Source organism: Polypterus senegalus, chromosome 6 (assembly GCF_016835505.1).
Source record: "Polypterus senegalus isolate Bchr_013 chromosome 6, ASM1683550v1, whole genome shotgun sequence".
In the NCBI taxonomy this organism is placed as follows: domain Eukaryota; kingdom Metazoa; phylum Chordata; class Cladistia; order Polypteriformes; family Polypteridae; genus Polypterus; species Polypterus senegalus.
This window is the reverse complement of record NC_053159.1, coordinates 21,859,755-21,877,946: the sequence shown is the minus strand read 5'-3', so window position 1 is coordinate 21,877,946 and position 18,192 is coordinate 21,859,755. Positions and strand designations below refer to the sequence as shown.

General features: G+C 48.5%; 1 protein-coding gene across 2 annotated transcripts in view; it reads left to right on the top strand.

Moving 5' to 3' along the window:
- The window catches only part of LOC120530863, a 92,241-nt gene extending 80,474 nt beyond the window's left edge, over nt 1-11,767 (top strand). The window contains exons 8-10 of one of the 2 annotated variants that reach the window (XR_005634026.1): nt 25-426; nt 7,709-8,191; nt 11,739-11,767. Coding sequence is in view for 1 of the 2 variants with exons in the window: in XM_039755564.1 (XP_039611498.1) it covers nt 122-921; nt 7,709-7,724 (816 nt within the window). In the remaining variant the exon portion in view is untranslated. Of the gene's footprint in view, nt 1-24; nt 922-7,708; nt 8,192-11,738 lie in introns of both variants that reach the window. The other variant, XM_039755564.1, reaches the window with a different exon arrangement.
- Nucleotides 11,768-18,192: the final 6,425 nt, after the last annotated feature.

The window sequence follows — 18,192 nt, the reverse complement described above, 5'->3', positions numbered from 1 at the left end:
TTGTGTTACGTTATTTCTTCACAGATTGGCGTAGTCGGCAGGATAAAGCCTGAAGATAACAGAAGGCCAAGACCTGAACGTGGTACTAAATACCTTGGCAAACGAACTCCAGGCCGTCAAGATGGATCAAGTCACCACACAGAGAGAGCTCGATCGAACAAAGAGACGGTTGCCAGCGGCAGAGGCTGCAAGACCCGAAAACGCTAGACCTCCACCTCCTCAAATTGTTCCCCTTACAGAAACCGATGACCTGGAAGCATACCTGACCGTCTTTGAGAGGACCGCAGCCAGAAATCAGTGGCCAAGAGCGGAATGGGCATCCATCTTGGCACCCTACCTGAAGAGACCGGCGCAGCGGGCCTATCATGAACTCCCTGAGGAGGAAGCCGCCCAATACGACCTCCTGAGAGCCGAGTTGTATAAAAGGTATGCTATTACCTCCGGCCAGCAGGCAAGGTTTTGGCGACATTGGCGGTTCAACCCGGAACTTTCAGCTAGGGCCCAGGCATTCGAGTTCTGGGGCAAACTCGGACGATGGCTATGGCCAGATGTTAATCAAGCCCGCCAGGTGGTTGAACAGGTGGCCTGTGAGGCGTTAGTATATACCATGCCAGACTATCTCGCCCAGCAGGTCCAGAGGCATTCCTACCGGGATATGAACGGCCTCCTGGAGGTCTTGGAGCGACAGCTGGCGGTTAACCAAATGGGGGCGTCTGAGAGGCCTGCGCGCATGGCCCGACAGGGACGGATTGCCACACAGGAGGTTCCCCATCGTGCTACCACTCCGGAGCCGCCAGCAAAAATGAAAGATCGGGTGCTCACCCCACCGCGCTGTTTCAAGGGTGGTGAGGTGGGACACATTCTTCCCATCTGCCCCCTTAACGCGGAACCGATGGACTGCAGCTACTCGAGAGGAGAGAGGTACTGTGCGCCGCCAAACCCTCTGGCACTGGTACATACGGGAATGGTCTTGGTGAATGGGCACTCGGTGTTGGCTTTGTTTGATTCCGTGAGCAATATCACCATTTTTGCTCACCGTTATGTTTTACCGCAACAGTGGCTCGCTAAGAAAACAAATATAAAATGTGTGCATGGAGATAATAGATCATACAGGTCTGCAAGGTGCTATATAACGTGGAAAGGGACTCCGAAACAACTTTTAGTCGCAGTGTTGCCAAAACCTCCCTATCCAGTTATATTAGGACAAGATTGGTCTAAAATTAACTTCAGTAAAGCTGTCACCACTCCCGTTCACAAACTGGGTCTACTTATGGATGGTCAGGGGGCTCTCCAAACTGCTCCAACGCCGTGCTCAACGGCAACTGACATGGACGGCCCAGGGGGACGCCTTTCAGGGACGGACCCCGTGCCGGAAACACAACAGGGTGGAGTTACTCCTCGGGAGGACACTGCTCCAGGTCTAACCCCTGGTGATTTAGCCGGCCTAGACTTTCAATTTGGCTCTACGCTGGCATCTTTCAAAAGAGAACAGTGGAATGACGATTCACTGAAGTTGCCGTTGTATCCGCTGACGACCTAGCGTCATTAGATTCCACACCTCCAGGGTCCTACTTTGTCTTAGAAAATGACTTGTTATACCAAGTTGTGGAAAACGAAGGCGAGGTACGGAAATTGTTGTTAGTGCCACGAACCTACCGGCGAGAGGTCTGTGAACTAGCACATGCCCACCTCTTAGGCGCCCACCTCGGGGCCGAAAAAACATTGGAAAGGATTAAACTCAGATTTTCCGCCGTTTCTGTCAGTCTTGCCCAGTCTGTCAGTTACGTCAGATTCCTAGGAGGGACCGAGCTCCTCTAATCCCGATTCCCCTTATTGACGTCCCTTTTGAGAGGATCGGAGTCGATCTCATTGGACCCCTAGAGCCTTCGGCCAGAGGCCATAAATATATATTTGTCATGGTGGATTATGCAACCCGGTATCCCGAGGCAGTTCCCCTGAGAGCTGCTAATACCAAAAATATCGCACGAGAATTGGTAGGATTATTTTCTCGAGTGGGCATACCTAAAGAAATCCTTACGGATCAAGGTATGCCCTTTACTTCGGATACGTTCAGGGAGGTGGCCAAGTTACTCCATATTAAGCATCTCAAAACGTCTGTTTATCACCCTCAGATGGACGGGTTGGTAGAAAGGTTTAACCAAACCCTTAAACAGATGCTCCGTAAGGTAGTCAACACGGACGGAAGGAATTGGGACCAGCTCCTGCCTTTAGTGCTTTTTGCATATCGAGAGGTGCCTCAAGCCTCCTCAGGGTTTTCCCCATTTGAACTTTTATATGGATGCCAGCCCTGGGGCATTTTGGATTTACTAAAAGAAGGTTGGGAGGGGGAGGCACTTCCCAGCATAAACTTGTTGGAATATATCGCGCAATTGTGCGAACGGTTAAATAAAATCAGGCCTATACTAAAGGACCACATGTCTCGGGTTCAAGCAGCGCAAGCCCAGAATTATAATAGGAACTCCTCCCTTCGAGAATTTCAACCGGGGGATTGTGTGCTGGTGCTCGTGCCCACCTCCCACTCAAAACTGCTAGCCCATTGGCAGGGCCCGTACGAGGTTAAAGAAAGAAAAGGACTCGTTGACTGTTTGGTTAGCCAACCAAATCGTCGACCGACTGAGAGGGTGGATCATGTAAACTTGTTAAAGTTGTGGAAATCTAGGGAGGAGCAACCTCCTTCTGAGTCCACCCTCTCCCTTTTCTCCAAAAATATATCCCTTAACCTCGGCAACAATTTGACGCCCCTCCAACGACAGGAGCTCGAGCAAGCAATCCTGTCCGTCCCGGAAGTGGTCAGCGAAGCACCAGGTCGGACTGCGCTGATTCAGCACAATATTGTGACAGATCTGGGAGTAGTTATTCGGGAAAGACCTTATCGCCTCCCGGAGGCAAAAAGGACTGAGGTAGAGCTGGAGATTCAAAGGATGCTGGACATGGACATTAGCGTAGAGAGTCACAGCCTGTGGTCCAGTCCCATTGTCCTCGTGTCCAAACCGGATGGCTCCTGGAGATTTTGCAATGACTTCAGACGTCTTAATCGGGTCTCCAACTTTGACACCTATCCCATGCCCCGAGTTGACGAGCTACTCGAGAAATTGGGAACAGCCCGGTATTTGACTACACTTGACATGACCAAAGGGTACTGGCAAATTCCCTTAACGGCATCCGCTAAAGAAAAAAACGCTTTCAGTACCCCTAGTGGACACTGGCAATACAAGGTTCTCCCATTCGGGCTGCACGGGGCACCAACAACCGTCCAGTGTCTGGTAGATAGAGTGCTAAGGCCCCACCAGTCCTATTGTGCCGCCTACCTTGATGACGTCGTCATTTTTTCCGGCACCTGGGAGGAACATGTATTACAGGTTTATTCCGTTCTCCTGACGCTAGCGAAAGCCGGCCTACGGATCAACCCCCGGAAGTGCTTCTTTGGGTTGACCGAGGCCAAATATTTGGGCGACCTGGTAGGAGGGGGGATGGTGAAGCCACAGTGCTCAAAAATAAAAGTCATTTTAGAATGGCCCCATCCGATACTCAAGAAACAGGTGCAGGCTTTCTTGGGGTTAGCGAGTTATTACCGCCGGTTTGTACCTCGCTTCTCTGAGCGGGCAGCACCCTTGATTTGTTTGACAAAGAAAAGGGCCCATTTTCATGTGGTGTGGAATGAAGCTGCGGAACAAGCATTCAGTGACTTAAAACAGGCCCTCACTTCGGCACCTATTTTGAGAACACCTAACTTTTCACTTCCTTTTCTCCTCCAGACCGATGCTTCGGACACAGGCCTCGGTGCCGTGTTGAGCCAAAGTATCGACGGTGTCGAACACCCCGTGATGTACCTGAGCCGGAAACTGTTAGACCGGGAGACGAGGTACACGGCGGTGGAACGGGAAGCCCTGGCGATCAAGTGGGCAGTAACTCACCTGCGGTACTACCTGCTGGGTCGGGAATTTACCCTGGTGATGGACCATGCCGCCCTCCAGTGGAGGACTCTTCATAGGGAATCGAATCCTCGGGTTACAGGTGGTTTTTGGACCTGTAGCCGTACAAGTTCACTGTCGCCTATCGCCAGGGTAACCTTCAGGCCAACGCGGATGCACTCTCACAGGCTCACAACCTCTCGTTTCGGGCCGCCCGACCTGGTGGGTCTGGGCTAGAGGGGGGGGTCACGTCACGCACGAGTGCATGAGGAGCAGTTTAAGGACTCGGACCACATCGCGACAGCCCATGCCGAGGGACAGAGGCGGCGCACTAACCTTTCTCTTCTTATCTCATCAGCCAGAATGAGAAAGCGCTGCCATAAGAGAGCCCGGGGTAAACAAAAAGAAGCCATACTTCCGGGTTCCTGTTGTCCCTCCAGTCCCAAGATGATGACGTCAGTATCCCAACCTGCATCTGAGTTCTCCCAGCATCCCTGATTCAATTTCCTGTCCCTCTGTGTAAATGTTCCCCTATTTTTCTGTAATATTGTCCGCTGTGACCATTTACTTTGTATTGTGGAGACGGTATTCTGTTTAAGTTCTAGTAAACAAGGGTGGAAACCCCAAAAGTTCACTTTGTGTTACGTTATTCCTTCACAATATATATATATATATATTGTGGCAGTAGGGGGCAGTAGTGCACCCTCGAACCCTCAGGTACAACTCCGGAGACCAGGTAATAGTCCAAGAATCTTTTATTTTCCACAGTGCACCAAGCACCTACCACACTCCTCACAAATCTCTTTAAACACGCACAATAACCTCTCCTCCTCGCCCAGACACTTTGCTCCTCTCCCACCCAGCACAGCTCAGTGTCTGGACTGAGGCACCGTCCTTTTATAGCCCCTGACCCGGAGGTGTTCCTGTCCCAGCAGTCCACAGTTCCCTATTCCTTCCGGGTCAGGGCAATCAGTCTTTTACTTCACCCCGGGAGCACGCCATTCCTTCCCGTCACGTGACTGTGACGTACTCCCGGGTCATAGGGCACAACAGATCCCACAAGTCCTCCCACAGCGACTCCTGGTGGTCCCCAAGGTATCCAGCAGGGCTGTGTATAAACACTACAAAGTCCATAAGGCCCTGCTGGACCTCGGGGCACGATCCTGGTGTCGGGAGAGCTCCTCCTGTCGGCCTGGGGTGCGGACCGCCTGGGAAGCCGGCAGTCTTCCACAATCCCCCCCCTTAGCGACGACTTCTGGGGCGGAGCGTCCGGCCCCGAGAGGGACGTCCTCCTCCAGGAGGACGCGTCGTCCGGGCCTTGAGTGCGTTGCCCCTGTCCTCGAGCGAACCTTGGGGGGACGGTGTACCTCCTGTCTCTCCGGGGACAATGGCGCCTCGTGGCCCGGTTGCCGGCAATTATAGCACCGACAAGCCCTCCTGGTTGCTTCCCTCTGCGGGACCAAAAACACCTCGGGAACTCCGTCAGCATCGTCTCCGCCCCTTCACCTGCCAGGGAGGGCATTACGGCCGCTTGGCTGCCCTCAAGCCTTCTCTCCCATTATGTCGGGAGACCCACCTTTCCTTTTGGGGATCTCCCGCTTGATCTGGGGCTTGCGCTCAGCCTGAGGCTCTCCATGGAAAGAGGGGAGCCTCTTTACTGTCTGCACACCCGTTTCCTTCACGCTTACTAGGAGCGGCTTCATTAGCACCGTCTCGCCCGATGAACAGCACCAGTCAGCTGCACCGGCACGAGCGGCGCTTCCGCCGGCACTCCCATCACCGGCGTTACCCCGCATTTATGACCGCTCGGGTCCTCGAGAGCTGTACTGCTCCGGAAAGCCACGCCACGCGCATGCCCCGGGCTGTTTGCTCCAGTCCCCGACCATTCGGTCATCATGCCCCAGTCTCTTGTCGGGCACACAGTGCTTTGACACGCTACTCATTCTCAGCGGTGCCCGATCGCACTGTGTCCCCTTACTCTCGACACGGGAGGGACTCACCTGTACTCCCGCATCGATCCTCTCCGGAGCTTCCCGGCGCAGCCGCTGCACGAACTCCCTCAGTGCTTTCAACGGAGCTGCCGCCATCGCTCCCAATTCCAGTACACGTTCCTTTAGTTCAGCATATTCCTGTAAGAAACTGCTTAGGGGCGCGAGGTATTCCTCGAGCCCCTGTAAATCCAAACAGTTAATGTTTACGGCCGGAGTTGTTAGCGCTTCCGCATTTTGCTTACCCTCCGGCCGGGAACCAATGAGCACGTCCCCTCCCGGCACGTGTTTCGCTGGGTCGCGCAGAGGCTCCTGGGAGTTGGAGTCCTCAGAGGGACGGCTGGCTACTACAAGCCGGCTGCGATCTGCCTTTTCCTTTACCCGGCAGACTCGTCAGCCACAACCCGTCCCTCTTTGTCGGTGGCTTCTTGTTTCGGCGGCGCTTCGCCTGCCTTCCCCTCCCTTTCCAGGAGGCTCGGACCCGTTAGGGAACGACCGGCCTCGTCGGAGGACTCCGGGTACTCTCCACCGTCCCGACATCCACCGCGGGTGACTAGTCTGTTGACTGGAGCTGTCGGTAGCCGTCCCGCGTCCTGGCCTGCCTTCTGGGAGCCGCGGCCATTTTGCCGAAGCACGAGGTAGTCAGTCGCGGCACCGCTGCAAGTTTCTCGGCGGGCGTCTGCAAAACATGATAAAAACAAAGTCGAAACGTCGGGCGTTTTACCTCCAGCTGCCTTCGTAGCGGATGGCGGCACCCCCGGACTGTCTAGGGGTCGCGCCGACAGCCGTCCATGTCCCGAGTTCTTCGCTACCCGGGCTCGTTCGGCCCGGATTAGCGCTTTGTCTTCCTCGCTCCCGGTCAGGAGGGTCCAGGACATCTCGGCGTCCGTCATGCCCTGCAGGTGGCTGGGACTGACCTTCTTTTTCCCAGTTTTCTTTCCCATGGCCCTATAGAGCGGGATAGCACGCACTGTTGCCGCTTTCCTGGTAGCGGGTGGTGTTGTGCACCTCCGTGAAAAATGGGGAATCGACCGAGGGTTGTCTGCCCACACAAAATTTGTTTTTTATGCAGGTCCTCTGCCAACAGACGGCCAGAGAATCCTGCCGACTACGCCAGTGTGGCAGTAGGGGGCAGTAGTGCACCCTCGAACCCTCAGGTACAACTCCGGAGACCAGGTAATAGTCCAAGAATCTTTTATTTTCCACAGTGCACCAAGCACCTACCACACTCCTCACAAATCTCTTTAAACACGCACAATAACCTCTCCTCCTCGCCCAGACACTTTGCTCCTCTCCCACCCAGCACAGCTCAGTGTCTGGACTGAGGCACCGTCCTTTTATAGCCCCTGACCCGGAGGTGTTCCTGTCCCAGCAGTCCACAGTTCCCTATTCCTTCCGGGTCAGGGCAATCAGTCTTTTACTTCACCCCGGGAGCACGCCATTCCTTCCCGTCACGTGACTGTGACGTACTCCCGGGTCATAGGGCACAACAGATCCCACAAGTCCTCCCACAGCGACTCCTGGTGGTCCCCAAGGTATCCAGCAGGGCTGTGTATAAACACTACAAAGTCCATAAGGCCCTGCTGGACCTCGGGCACGATCCTGGTGTCGGGAGAGCTCCTCCTGTCGGCCTGGGGGTGCGGACCGGCCTGGGAAGCCGGCAGTCTTCCACAATATATTGTCACACACGTGCGCTTGGGGAGCAGCTGACGGGCTCAACGACGCAGGACAACACAAAGAAAGTGGGTTTTGTACAAGGCACTAACATCTCTCTCTCTCGTTTAACAGAAAAGGAGAAGAATAAAATGTACAATAAGAAGACTGGCAGACGATTCAATTCACCCATTAAACCCTCCACTTGCGACCTTACTTCTGGGTTTTCCAGTCCACGTCATCTCCGCTCGACCTTCTTCCCAGCATTCCTCTGTTTTCAATTTCCTGTCAGTCTTCCTATATAAATGTCATTTATGCACTGCACTTTTGTCTGTTGTATGATACGATGCCATATTAAATGCATAAACCAGGAAAGGCTAATCTGGACTATTCAGTATACGGGGCTCAAACCCCAAACCTTTATGAGTGTGTTGTCCACTTCTTTTCACAGATTGGCGTAGCCGGCAGGATCCCGAGTGTTCGAGGATGTCTGAAGAACAGAACCTGCATACAGTCTTAGAGACCATTCTCGCAGACATACAAACCGTTAAAATCCAAGTTGGAGAAACTCGCACCCACCTAGCAGAGGTCGAGGATCGGATTGCCGCCACAGAAGCGGTAAGACTGGGGACTGCTCGGCATCATCCTACTCCGTTGGTTGCTTTGTCAGAGGGGGATCATATAGAGTCTTATTTACTTGTCTTTGAGCGTACCGCCGCTTGCAATCATTGGCTGTGGGCGGACTGGGCCCATATACTGGCGCAGTATTTAAAGGGGGACACGCAGCATGCCTATTACGATCTCCCCAAGGAGGAGGCTGCCCTTAAGGGCGAGATTTACAAACGCTACAGCATCACCTCGGGCCAGCAGGCAAGAGAGTGGAAACTCTGGAAATTCGATCTAGACAAACCTGCCCTTTCTCAGGCTTTTGAGATATGGGGCAAGATCAGCCGCTGGCTAAGGCCAGATGAGAACAACGCACGGCAGGTAGTAGAACAACTTGCCTACGAAACTTACATTAACGCAATGCCAGACTTCTTCGCCCAGCAGGTCTGTAGACAGGAGTATCAAAACATGGATCCCATTAAAGAGGTGGTCGAGCATCATCTGGCGGTCGCCAAGTTGGGGGGGTTCGAACAGGCTGCTTGGGAACCCGACCAATTCGTGTCGCTACACCTGAGTCCAGCTGTCGATCCTCAGACTCTCTGAAAGAGAAACCGCCCAGTCTTCCTCGCTGCTTCAAGTGTGGGGAGCTGGGGCACATAATAACTTCTTGTCCTCTGTCTGTAATACATATGGATTGGGCCCGAGGAGAGAGGTATTGTGCTTTGTCTAATCCCCTTTCTTTACCTAATACGGGGGTATTGTTAATAAACGGACACAGCGTGCTTGCAATGTTTGATTCTGGGAGTAACATCTCCATTGTTGCTCGCTGTTTTGTCCTGCCACGACAGTTCACCAAGGCTATGACCGAGGTATCCTGTATACATGGAGAGACCAGGTATTATAGATCCGCCCACTGTTTTGTAACTTGGGTCGGGGTTCCAAAGAGATTACTGGTGGCAGTGTTTCCGGACCCTCCTTACCCTGTTATTTTGGGACGGCACTGGTCAAAGACTGAATGCGGTATGAGACCAACCCCTCCTAAGACAGAGTTGAGCCTGGTAGTGGACGGAGATAACCACGCCCCAGCTGCTCACACGCCGTGTCAGTCTGTTAGTTCAGCTGAACTGGAACCTTCAGAGAGTGGGCATATGGCCTCTCCAGCCCTTCAAGAAGTAACACCAGAGGAGGGTCAGACAAGTGACATAGCATTCTCCAAGGGCAGCGATGATCCTTTACGCTCGCTGCAGTTTCAGTTTAGGTGCACTCCTTCCTCCTTTAAGAGGGAACAGTGGAATGATGATTCTCTTAAAAATGCCAGAAATGCTATTGTCTCTGTTAATGGGAATCCCACCCAAGATTCCATACCACAAGTTTTGTTTTTGAAAATGATCTGTTATATCGAGTAGCGGATCACAAGGGTGAGAGGAGGTCATTGCTGTTAGTCCCACAGACCTTCCGGTGGGAGGTCTGTGAACTAGCTCATGCCCACCTCTTGGGAGCCCACTTGGGGACTGAGAAAACACTTGAGTGGATTAAACTCTGATTTTTTTGGCCAGGGATAAATGATGAGGTCCATCAATTTTGTCAGTCCTGCCCCAACTGTCAACTTCACCAGATTCCACGAAGGGACCATGCTTCTCTGATTCCCATTCCCCTGGTTGACATCTCTTTTGAAAGAATTGAAATCGACCTCGTTGGCCCATTAGAACCCTTAACCAAAGGTCATAAGTACATCTTGGTAAAGTTAGATTATGCTACTCGATATCTAGAAGCCATTCCCCTGCGCATGGCTAATTCTAAAAATATTGCACAGGAACTAGTAGTCCTTTTTCCCGAGTGGGGATCCATAAAGAAATCCTTGCAGATCAAGGGACCCCTTTTACATTGGATACGTTCAAGGAGCTTGCCAGGTTACTCCAAATTAAGCATCTTAAGATGTCTGTGTATCACTGCCAAACAGATGGGTTGGTGGAATGGTTTAACCAGACCCTGAAACAGATGCTATGCAAGGTAGTCGCAGAGGATGGGAGAAACTGGGACCAGTTACTCCCCCTCGTTCTTTTTGCCTATCAGGAGCTTCCTCAAGCCTCTACAGGGTTTTCCCCTTTTGAGTTATTGTATGAGTGACAACCACAAGGTATTTTGGACCTGGTAAAAGAAGGATGGGAGGTGGAGGCTCTCCCCTCTACCAATATTTTGGAGTAGATGGCGCAGTTATGCAATAGATTCGCACATATTCAGCTCCTTCTAAAAGAGAACATGGAAAAGGCACAGTAAACACAGTCCGGACAGTATAATAAAAACAGCACGCTCCTTGAATTTCTTCCCGGAGACCGAGTCATGGTTCTGGTGCCCACTTCCCACTCCAAATTACTGGCCTATTGGCAGGGGCCCTTTGAAGTTAAGGAGAGAAAAGGTCTTGTGGATTTTTTGGTGAGACAGCCAAATCATACACCAAGAGAGCGGGTATATCATATTAATTTGTTGAAACTGTGGAAGAACAGGGGCTCCGATCCCTCCTCCTGACAAACCCGCTCCCTTTTCTTAGAAAAAAATATCCTTTAACTTTGTGTATATTCTAACACCACTCCAAAGACAGGAGGTAGAATATGCCATCTTGCCTGTCCCTGAAATGGTCAGTGAGGTGTCGGGCCGAACTGCCTTGATTTAGCATGACATTGTGACAGAGCCCGGGGTAGTCGTCAGGGAATGACCCTATCATCTCCCGGAGGGAAAATGTGCAGAAGTAGAGTTAGAGATTAGACGAATGCTGCCACAGGCCCTGGTCTAATCCAATCATGCTCGTCTCCAAGCCCAATGGGTCCTGGAGATTCTGCAGTGACTTTAAGCAACTCAATCAGCTCTCCAAATTTCATGATAACCCATGCCCCAAGTGGATGAGCTGCTCGAGAGGCTGGGTAATGCACAGTTCCTGATTACCCTGGACATGACCAAAGGGTACTGGCAAATTCCTTTAGCGGAATCTGCCAAAACTGCATTTACCACTCCTAGTGGACACTGGCAATACACAGTCCTCCCATTTGAACTACACGGGGCACCAGCGACCTTTGGTAGAGTGTTAAGGCCCCACAGCTTCTATTGTGCAGCCTACCTGGATGACATGGTCATCTTTTCCGACACCTTGGACAAACATATATTGCAGGTTTATACGGTTTTGTCGACGCTAGCTCAGGCCAGGCTGCAGATCAACCCAAGGAAATGCATTTTTGAGTTGAAGGAAGCCAGATATTTGGGCTACCTAGTGGGCGGGGGAACCGTAAAACCACAGTGCTTCAAAATTACTGCCATACTTGACTGGCCCCATCCGATAACCAAGCAACAGGTACAAGCCTTTCTCGGTTTGGCAAGCTACTACCGCTGATTCATACCTCACTTCTCAGAGACAGCTTCGCGCTTGACTGATTTAACAAAGAAGACGCCTCTCTTTAATGTGGTATGGGATGAAAAAAAAGAGCGAGCATTTAGTGACGAAAAAAACGCCCTTACGTGAGCACCTATATTGAGAACCCCTGATTTCTCTCATTATTTTATTCTCCAGACCGATGCTTCGGACACAGGTCTAGGTGCCGTGCTGAGCCAAAGTATCGATGGTGCTGAACACCCCATAATGTACCTAAGCCGGAATCTGTTGGATCGGGAAAACAGGTATGCATCAGAAAAACGAGAGGTCCTCGCGATTAAATGGGCAGTGACCCAGCTGCGGTATTACCTGTTAGGCAGTGAGTTTACTCTGGTTACCGATCATGCTGCGTTGCAGTGGATGGCGGTGCACTGGGGGTCAAATCCGTGGGTTACTGTGTGGTTTTTGGACTTGCAGCTGTATAGATTCAATGTTATTTATCGCATGGGCTCTCTCCAAGCTAACGCCGTTGCTCTTTCCCGTTCTTTTGACCTCTCAATTCGGGTCACACACACACGCTTGGGGAGCAGCTGATGGGCTCAATGATGCGGGACAACACAAAGAAAGTGGGTTTTGTATAAGGCACTAACGTCTCTCTGTCTCATTTAACAGAAAAGGCGAAGAATAAAATGTACAATAAGAAGACTGGCAGACGATTCTATTCACCCATTAAATCCTCCACTTCCGACCTTACCTGACGACTGCACTTCCGTCTTTTTCCCACCTTTTTCCCAGCATTCCTCAGTTTTCAATTTCCTGTCAGTCTTTCTATATAAACATCATTTATGCACTGCAATTTTGTCCGTTGTATGATTCAATGCCATATTGAATGCATAAGCCAGGAAAGGCTAATCTGGACTATTCAGTATACAGTGGTGTGAAAAACTATTTGCCCCCTTCCTGATTTCTTATTCTTTTGCATGTTTGTCACACAAAATGTTTCTGATCATCAAACACATTTAACCATTAGTCAAATATAACACAAGTAAACACAAAATGCAGTTTTTAAATGATGGTTTTTATTATTTAGGGAGAAAAAAAAATCCAAACCTACATGGCCCTGTGTGAAAAAGTAATTGCCCCTGAACCTAATAACTGGTTGGGCCACCCTTAGCAGCAATAACTGCAATCAAGCGTTTGCGATAACTTGCAATGAGTGTTTTACAGCGCTCTGGAGGAATTTTGGCCCACTGATCTTTCCAGAATTGTTGTAATTCAGCTTTATTTGAGGGTTTTCTAGCATGAACCACCTTTTTAAGGTCATGCCATAGCATCTCAATTGGATTCAGGTCAGGACTTTGACTAGGCCACTCCAAAGTCTTCATTTTGTTTTTCTTCAGCCATTCAGAGGTGGATTTGCTGGTGTGTTTTGGGTCATTGTCCTGTTGCAGCACCCAAGATCACTTCAGCTTGAGTTGACAAACAGATGGCCGGACATTCTCCTTCAGGATTTTTTGGTAGACAGATGGTTCCATCTATCACAGCAAGCCTTCCAGGTCCTGAAGCAGCAAAACAACCCCAGACCATCACACTACCACCACCATATTTTACTGTTGGTATGATGTTCTTTTTCTGAAATGTTGTGTTCCTTTTACGCCAGATGTAACGGGACGTTTGCCTTCCAAAAAGTTCAACTTTTGTCTCATCAGTCCACAAGGTATTTTCCCAAAAGTCTTGGCAATCATTGAGATGTTTCTTAGCAAAATTGAGACGAGCCCTAATGTTCTTTTTGCTTAACAGTGGTTTGCGTCTTGGAAATCTGCCATGCAGGCCGTTTTTGCCCAGTCTCTTTCTTACGGTGGAGTCGTGAACACTGACCTTAATTGAGGCAAGTGAGGCCTGCAGTTCCTTAGACGTTGTCCTGGGGTCTTTGTGACCTCTCGGATGAGTCGTCTCTGCGCTCTTGGGGTAATTTTGGTCGGCCGGCCACTCCTGGGAAGGTTCACCACTGTTCCATGTTTTTGCCATTTGTGGATAATGGCTTTCACTGTGGTTCGCTGGAGTCCCAAAGCTTTAGAAATGGCTTTATAACCTTTACCAGACTGATAGATCTCAATTACTTCTGTTCTCATTTGTTCCTGAATTGGCATGATGTCTACCTTTTGAGGTGCTTTTGGTCTACTTCTCTGTGTCAGGCAGCTCCTATTTAAATGACTTCTTGATTGAAACAGGTGTGGCAGTAAATCAGGTCTGGGGGTGGCTACGGAAATTGAACTCAGGTGTGATACACCACAGTTAGGTTATTTTTTAACACAGGGGCAATTACTTTTTCACACAGGGCCATGTAGGTTTGGATTTTTTTTCTCCCTAAATAATAAAAATCATCATTTAAAACTGCATTTTGTGTTTACTTGTGTTATATTTGACTAATGGTTAAATGTGTTTGATGATCAGAAACATTTTGTGTGACAAACATGCAAAAGAATAAGAAATCAGGAAGGGGGCAAATAGTTTTTCACACTACTGTATGGGGCTCAAACCCCAAACTTTTATGAGTGTGTTGTCCATTTCTTTTCACAATTTATATACAGTATATATATATACTGCAGTGGGCTGGTGCCCTGCCCGGGATTTGTTCTTGCCTTGCACCCTGTGTTTGCTGGGATTGGCTCCAGCAGACCCCTGTGACCCTGTGTTAGGATATAGAGGGTTGGATAATCGATGGATGGATATATAGTATATATATATATATATATATATATATATATATATATATATATATATTGAAAGGCAGATTCTGAAGGTTCAACCACCAACACACGTTTATTCTTTTCCAACTATTATTTACAGTGCACACAACCCAGTACTCCGTACCAATCACCCTTCAAGTCCAGTCCCTCAGCAATGCCTCTCTCTTTTCTGACCGCCTCCACTCCTTTCCTCTAGGCTTCATCCTTCTTCCACCCAACTCTAGTTATCGAATGGAGGGAGGCGGCCCCTTTTATCTTCACCCTGGACGTGCTCTAGGTGCATCCCAATGAACTTCCGTCGGCACTTCCTGGAAGCACTCCAGGTGTCCCTGGTATTCCTTTCCCAGCACTTCCGGGTGTGGCAAGAGTGCTGATGTCCAGGGCTTCACAGGCATCCAGGCACCCCCTGGTGGTGACCACGGGCCCCTATAGGGTTGAGCTTCCATGCTCTGTTCCCGTGGTCCCCATACCAACCAGGGCGGCTGCCCCCTTGAGGTCCAAAGGAGGCGTAATCCCTCTTCTGGTCCTTCCAGGCGTCCCGGCTGGGTACCACCCCTAGCCATTCGCCACAATATATATTGTGATAAATAATGCCAAAAGACATGATAAAGGTTTGGGGCAGCCTCCCGTATAATGATTCCTGGCTCCTAAAATTGAAATGATTGAAGACAGATTTCACAAGACTGAGTCCAAAGCAGAACTGATTAAAGACAAGAAAGATGGTGGCTTTAAAGGCCCATTTAGGAAGTGATATCATCTTTAGGGCCGGAACTGAAAGTGATGTTCATGGGGCCAGAAGTGACATCATCTCTGGGGCTGGACATGGACGTGATGTTGTCAGGACCAGAAGTGACGTCGTCTCTGGGACCAGAGCAGGAAGTGATGTCATCAAGGGAGCCGGAACCTGGCGGGATTTTCCGGGAACTGCAAGTAGCTCAGAGAGATGGTATTCAGTGGTGGTATTACAATTACTCAGGCCCTTTTGCTGCTTCCTACTCGCCCTTGTGTGACTATACAGGGTGTTTCAGACCTAATTATGTAAATCCAGATCATCTGGATGACTTTGATGTATGCAGGGACGATTCCAGTACATATATATATATATATATATATATACTGTATATATATTTATATATATATATGTATACACTGGGGGGCTTTGCCCCCTACTTGCTTCGCTCGCCCAACCCCCAACCAAAACCCCCCACGCACTTCACACTTGCCACTTTGTGTCTCTGCCACTCACGTTGTGAAGGGGGGGCTGAATACATGCTGAGGAGATGAGGTCAGATCAGCTGCTGGCTTGCAGCTGCTGCTACCAAGCTGCGTGTCCTGCATATCTCACTGTGCGTTGATCATTTAAAAGCCAGTACAGCAGCTGTAGCATGTACTGTATTCAATTTGTATGGCAGCTCATCCCGGCCAACACATCCAAAATGCTAGATGGCGTCTTCCCTGCAGCATGGAGGTGCCCCGGTTTCCTGCAGGGCACCATGGGAGATGGAGTTCGGCTTCACAGCCCTGCTGGGTGCAGTGGGTGCCATCGTGGGATGCTGCAGGAAGACGCGGGGATTTTTATTTTCCCGGTAGTGCAGAAGTACTCCCAAGTCACGGGGACGGAGAAACAGAAGTACTTCTGGGCTGAAGAAAAATATAAGTCTAAGACTATTTAAAGGACTGGTGCAGACCCAGCAAGCTGAGCCGGAGTTGGGAGGGAGTGTGACGGAGCTGCTGGGAGTGGAGGATTGTATTTGTATAATTGATTTGTTTATTGTTTATGGTGATGGGGGTGCTTTGGGGCATTTTGGAGAAGAAAATTAAATTACTTCTTTGTGCTTTTAAAACAGTGTCTGCATCTGTCTGTTGGGTTTCACGGAGCAACAGCGACCCCCTAGTGTCCACTCATTGACAATGGTTATCTGTTCCAGCAGTATGGCAGGAGTTGACAACACATAGATCAACAGTTCACTGCCAATTTTAGAGTCACTCAACATACTAGTTAAATAGGCAATGTGACATTGTTGCCATTTAACTGCACTTAAAACCATAAGGTGGCAGATTCAATTTCCATTTCCAACTCATTGTTTTATTATTGGTCAAGTCACTGAACATGCCAATGTTCAAATTATAAAAAAAAATTGTACGTACATTGGATCTGTACTTGTAAAATTCTTGGAATGGTGTTCTATAAAGTAAAATAAAGGTTGCTTGTTTGCCAGTTTTCCGCCTAAATAAGAATGAGGAAAGAGTTGTCCATGCGGAACTTGATATCTCCATGGGTTAAAGTGAATGCATTGTGTCCATCTACTCATTTTACCTGCTTAATTTAATTCAGGCATGCAGAGGATGCAGCTTATCTCAGCAGAATTGAGCACAGGGTAAAAAGCAGATTTCCAATCCATTACATAATGTTAATGTAACTGATCAGTTTATTGAGTGATTAATTAGTTTCACTCAATTAGGCAGTCAATCAATTATTTCTTCCATTAAGAGTATGAAACACAATATATCTCTTATTTTTTCATTTATTTTTGGGTGTTATTGCAAGAATTTGTAGAACATAAAAGTCTATTGCCTTTGTCACTGAAGGCCGCAAGTGCATTGCAAAGAGGGGCATGGCACTGCTTGAGTGCATGGCAATTTAGTGTTTGCCATTGTTCTTGCCTTCAGATAACCTAGATGACCTGCGGAAATTAAGAGGAGGTTATCATCCTGCACAAGGTAAACTTCAGCTCATGTCATTGTTTCAAAATCATTGATTAACCCCGACTTCCACTATCCATCTAACAGCCGGGCAAACGACTCTCTGTGTGTTTAAAACTAAAGCAAATAACTTAGCACCTTTTTCAAGCTTTAAGGAGGGATTCAAGCCAAATTTAGGGGTCTTAAAAGAGGCTCCAGGAAATCTGGCTTCTAAAAGCATCTCCATCAATCATTTTCTAAATCTTTATTGACACAAATAATCAGAGAAGATGTTGATATCTTTGTGGACAGAGTGAAATATTTAATCAATCCCGGGAATTAAAGTCTAACTTTCAGTCACCATGACCTTTAATGTCACATTTGGTCTAACATTGTGATAAATATTATTGGATTTCTTCTCATTCCCTTCCTGTCTGAGACATTAAATAGAAAATGACCATAAGTGAAAGATAAACACATAAAGCAAGGTTGACTGATCACATTATAAAATTTGCAAACTTGCCAAATTCAACATCAGATATTAATGTGTGACAGAATGAAAGTGGGAATCTACCTATAGAATGTAAAGATAAAAAAGAGAAGACTTACAATTTCCTACATTAAAGTGTTCCTGCAGGTTAAGAACCCTGGGCAAATATTATGGAAACGCATGTACTCGACCCCCGCAGGCAGCAAAAAGGTGGATGGACAGGGTATTGGTTCACTAACGTGTGCAGTTCTCTCTGTTATGATCATCTCCTGCTGTTCTTGTGTTTTCTTACCAACAATGGGAAGCTGTTATGACTGGCACTACCATCAACAGCAGCTCACCAGTAGGTTTACAGGCATGAATAATGATATTCAGCACTGCAGGCTTACTGTCAAAGTAGATATAATATACAATATGTAACAGAACAGTTAAATAGAATAAGATAATAATAATAATAATAGCAATAGAATTAAAGACAAACAAAACAAATGATCTTTTTAATAAATAGCATCATTGACAGGCTGTGTGGCCCCCTAGTGACTAAGGCACTGCTTGTATTGTCATATTGTTGCTGGTTGAGTTCTGTTTCTCAAAAAGTACCTGCTTTGAGATCAAGAATACCTTTGCCTTTTTTTGTATTATTATTATTATTATTATTATTATTATTATTATTATTATTATTATTATGCTATTCGTATTGTACAAAGCATTTTGAATCTTTTATTTTTTT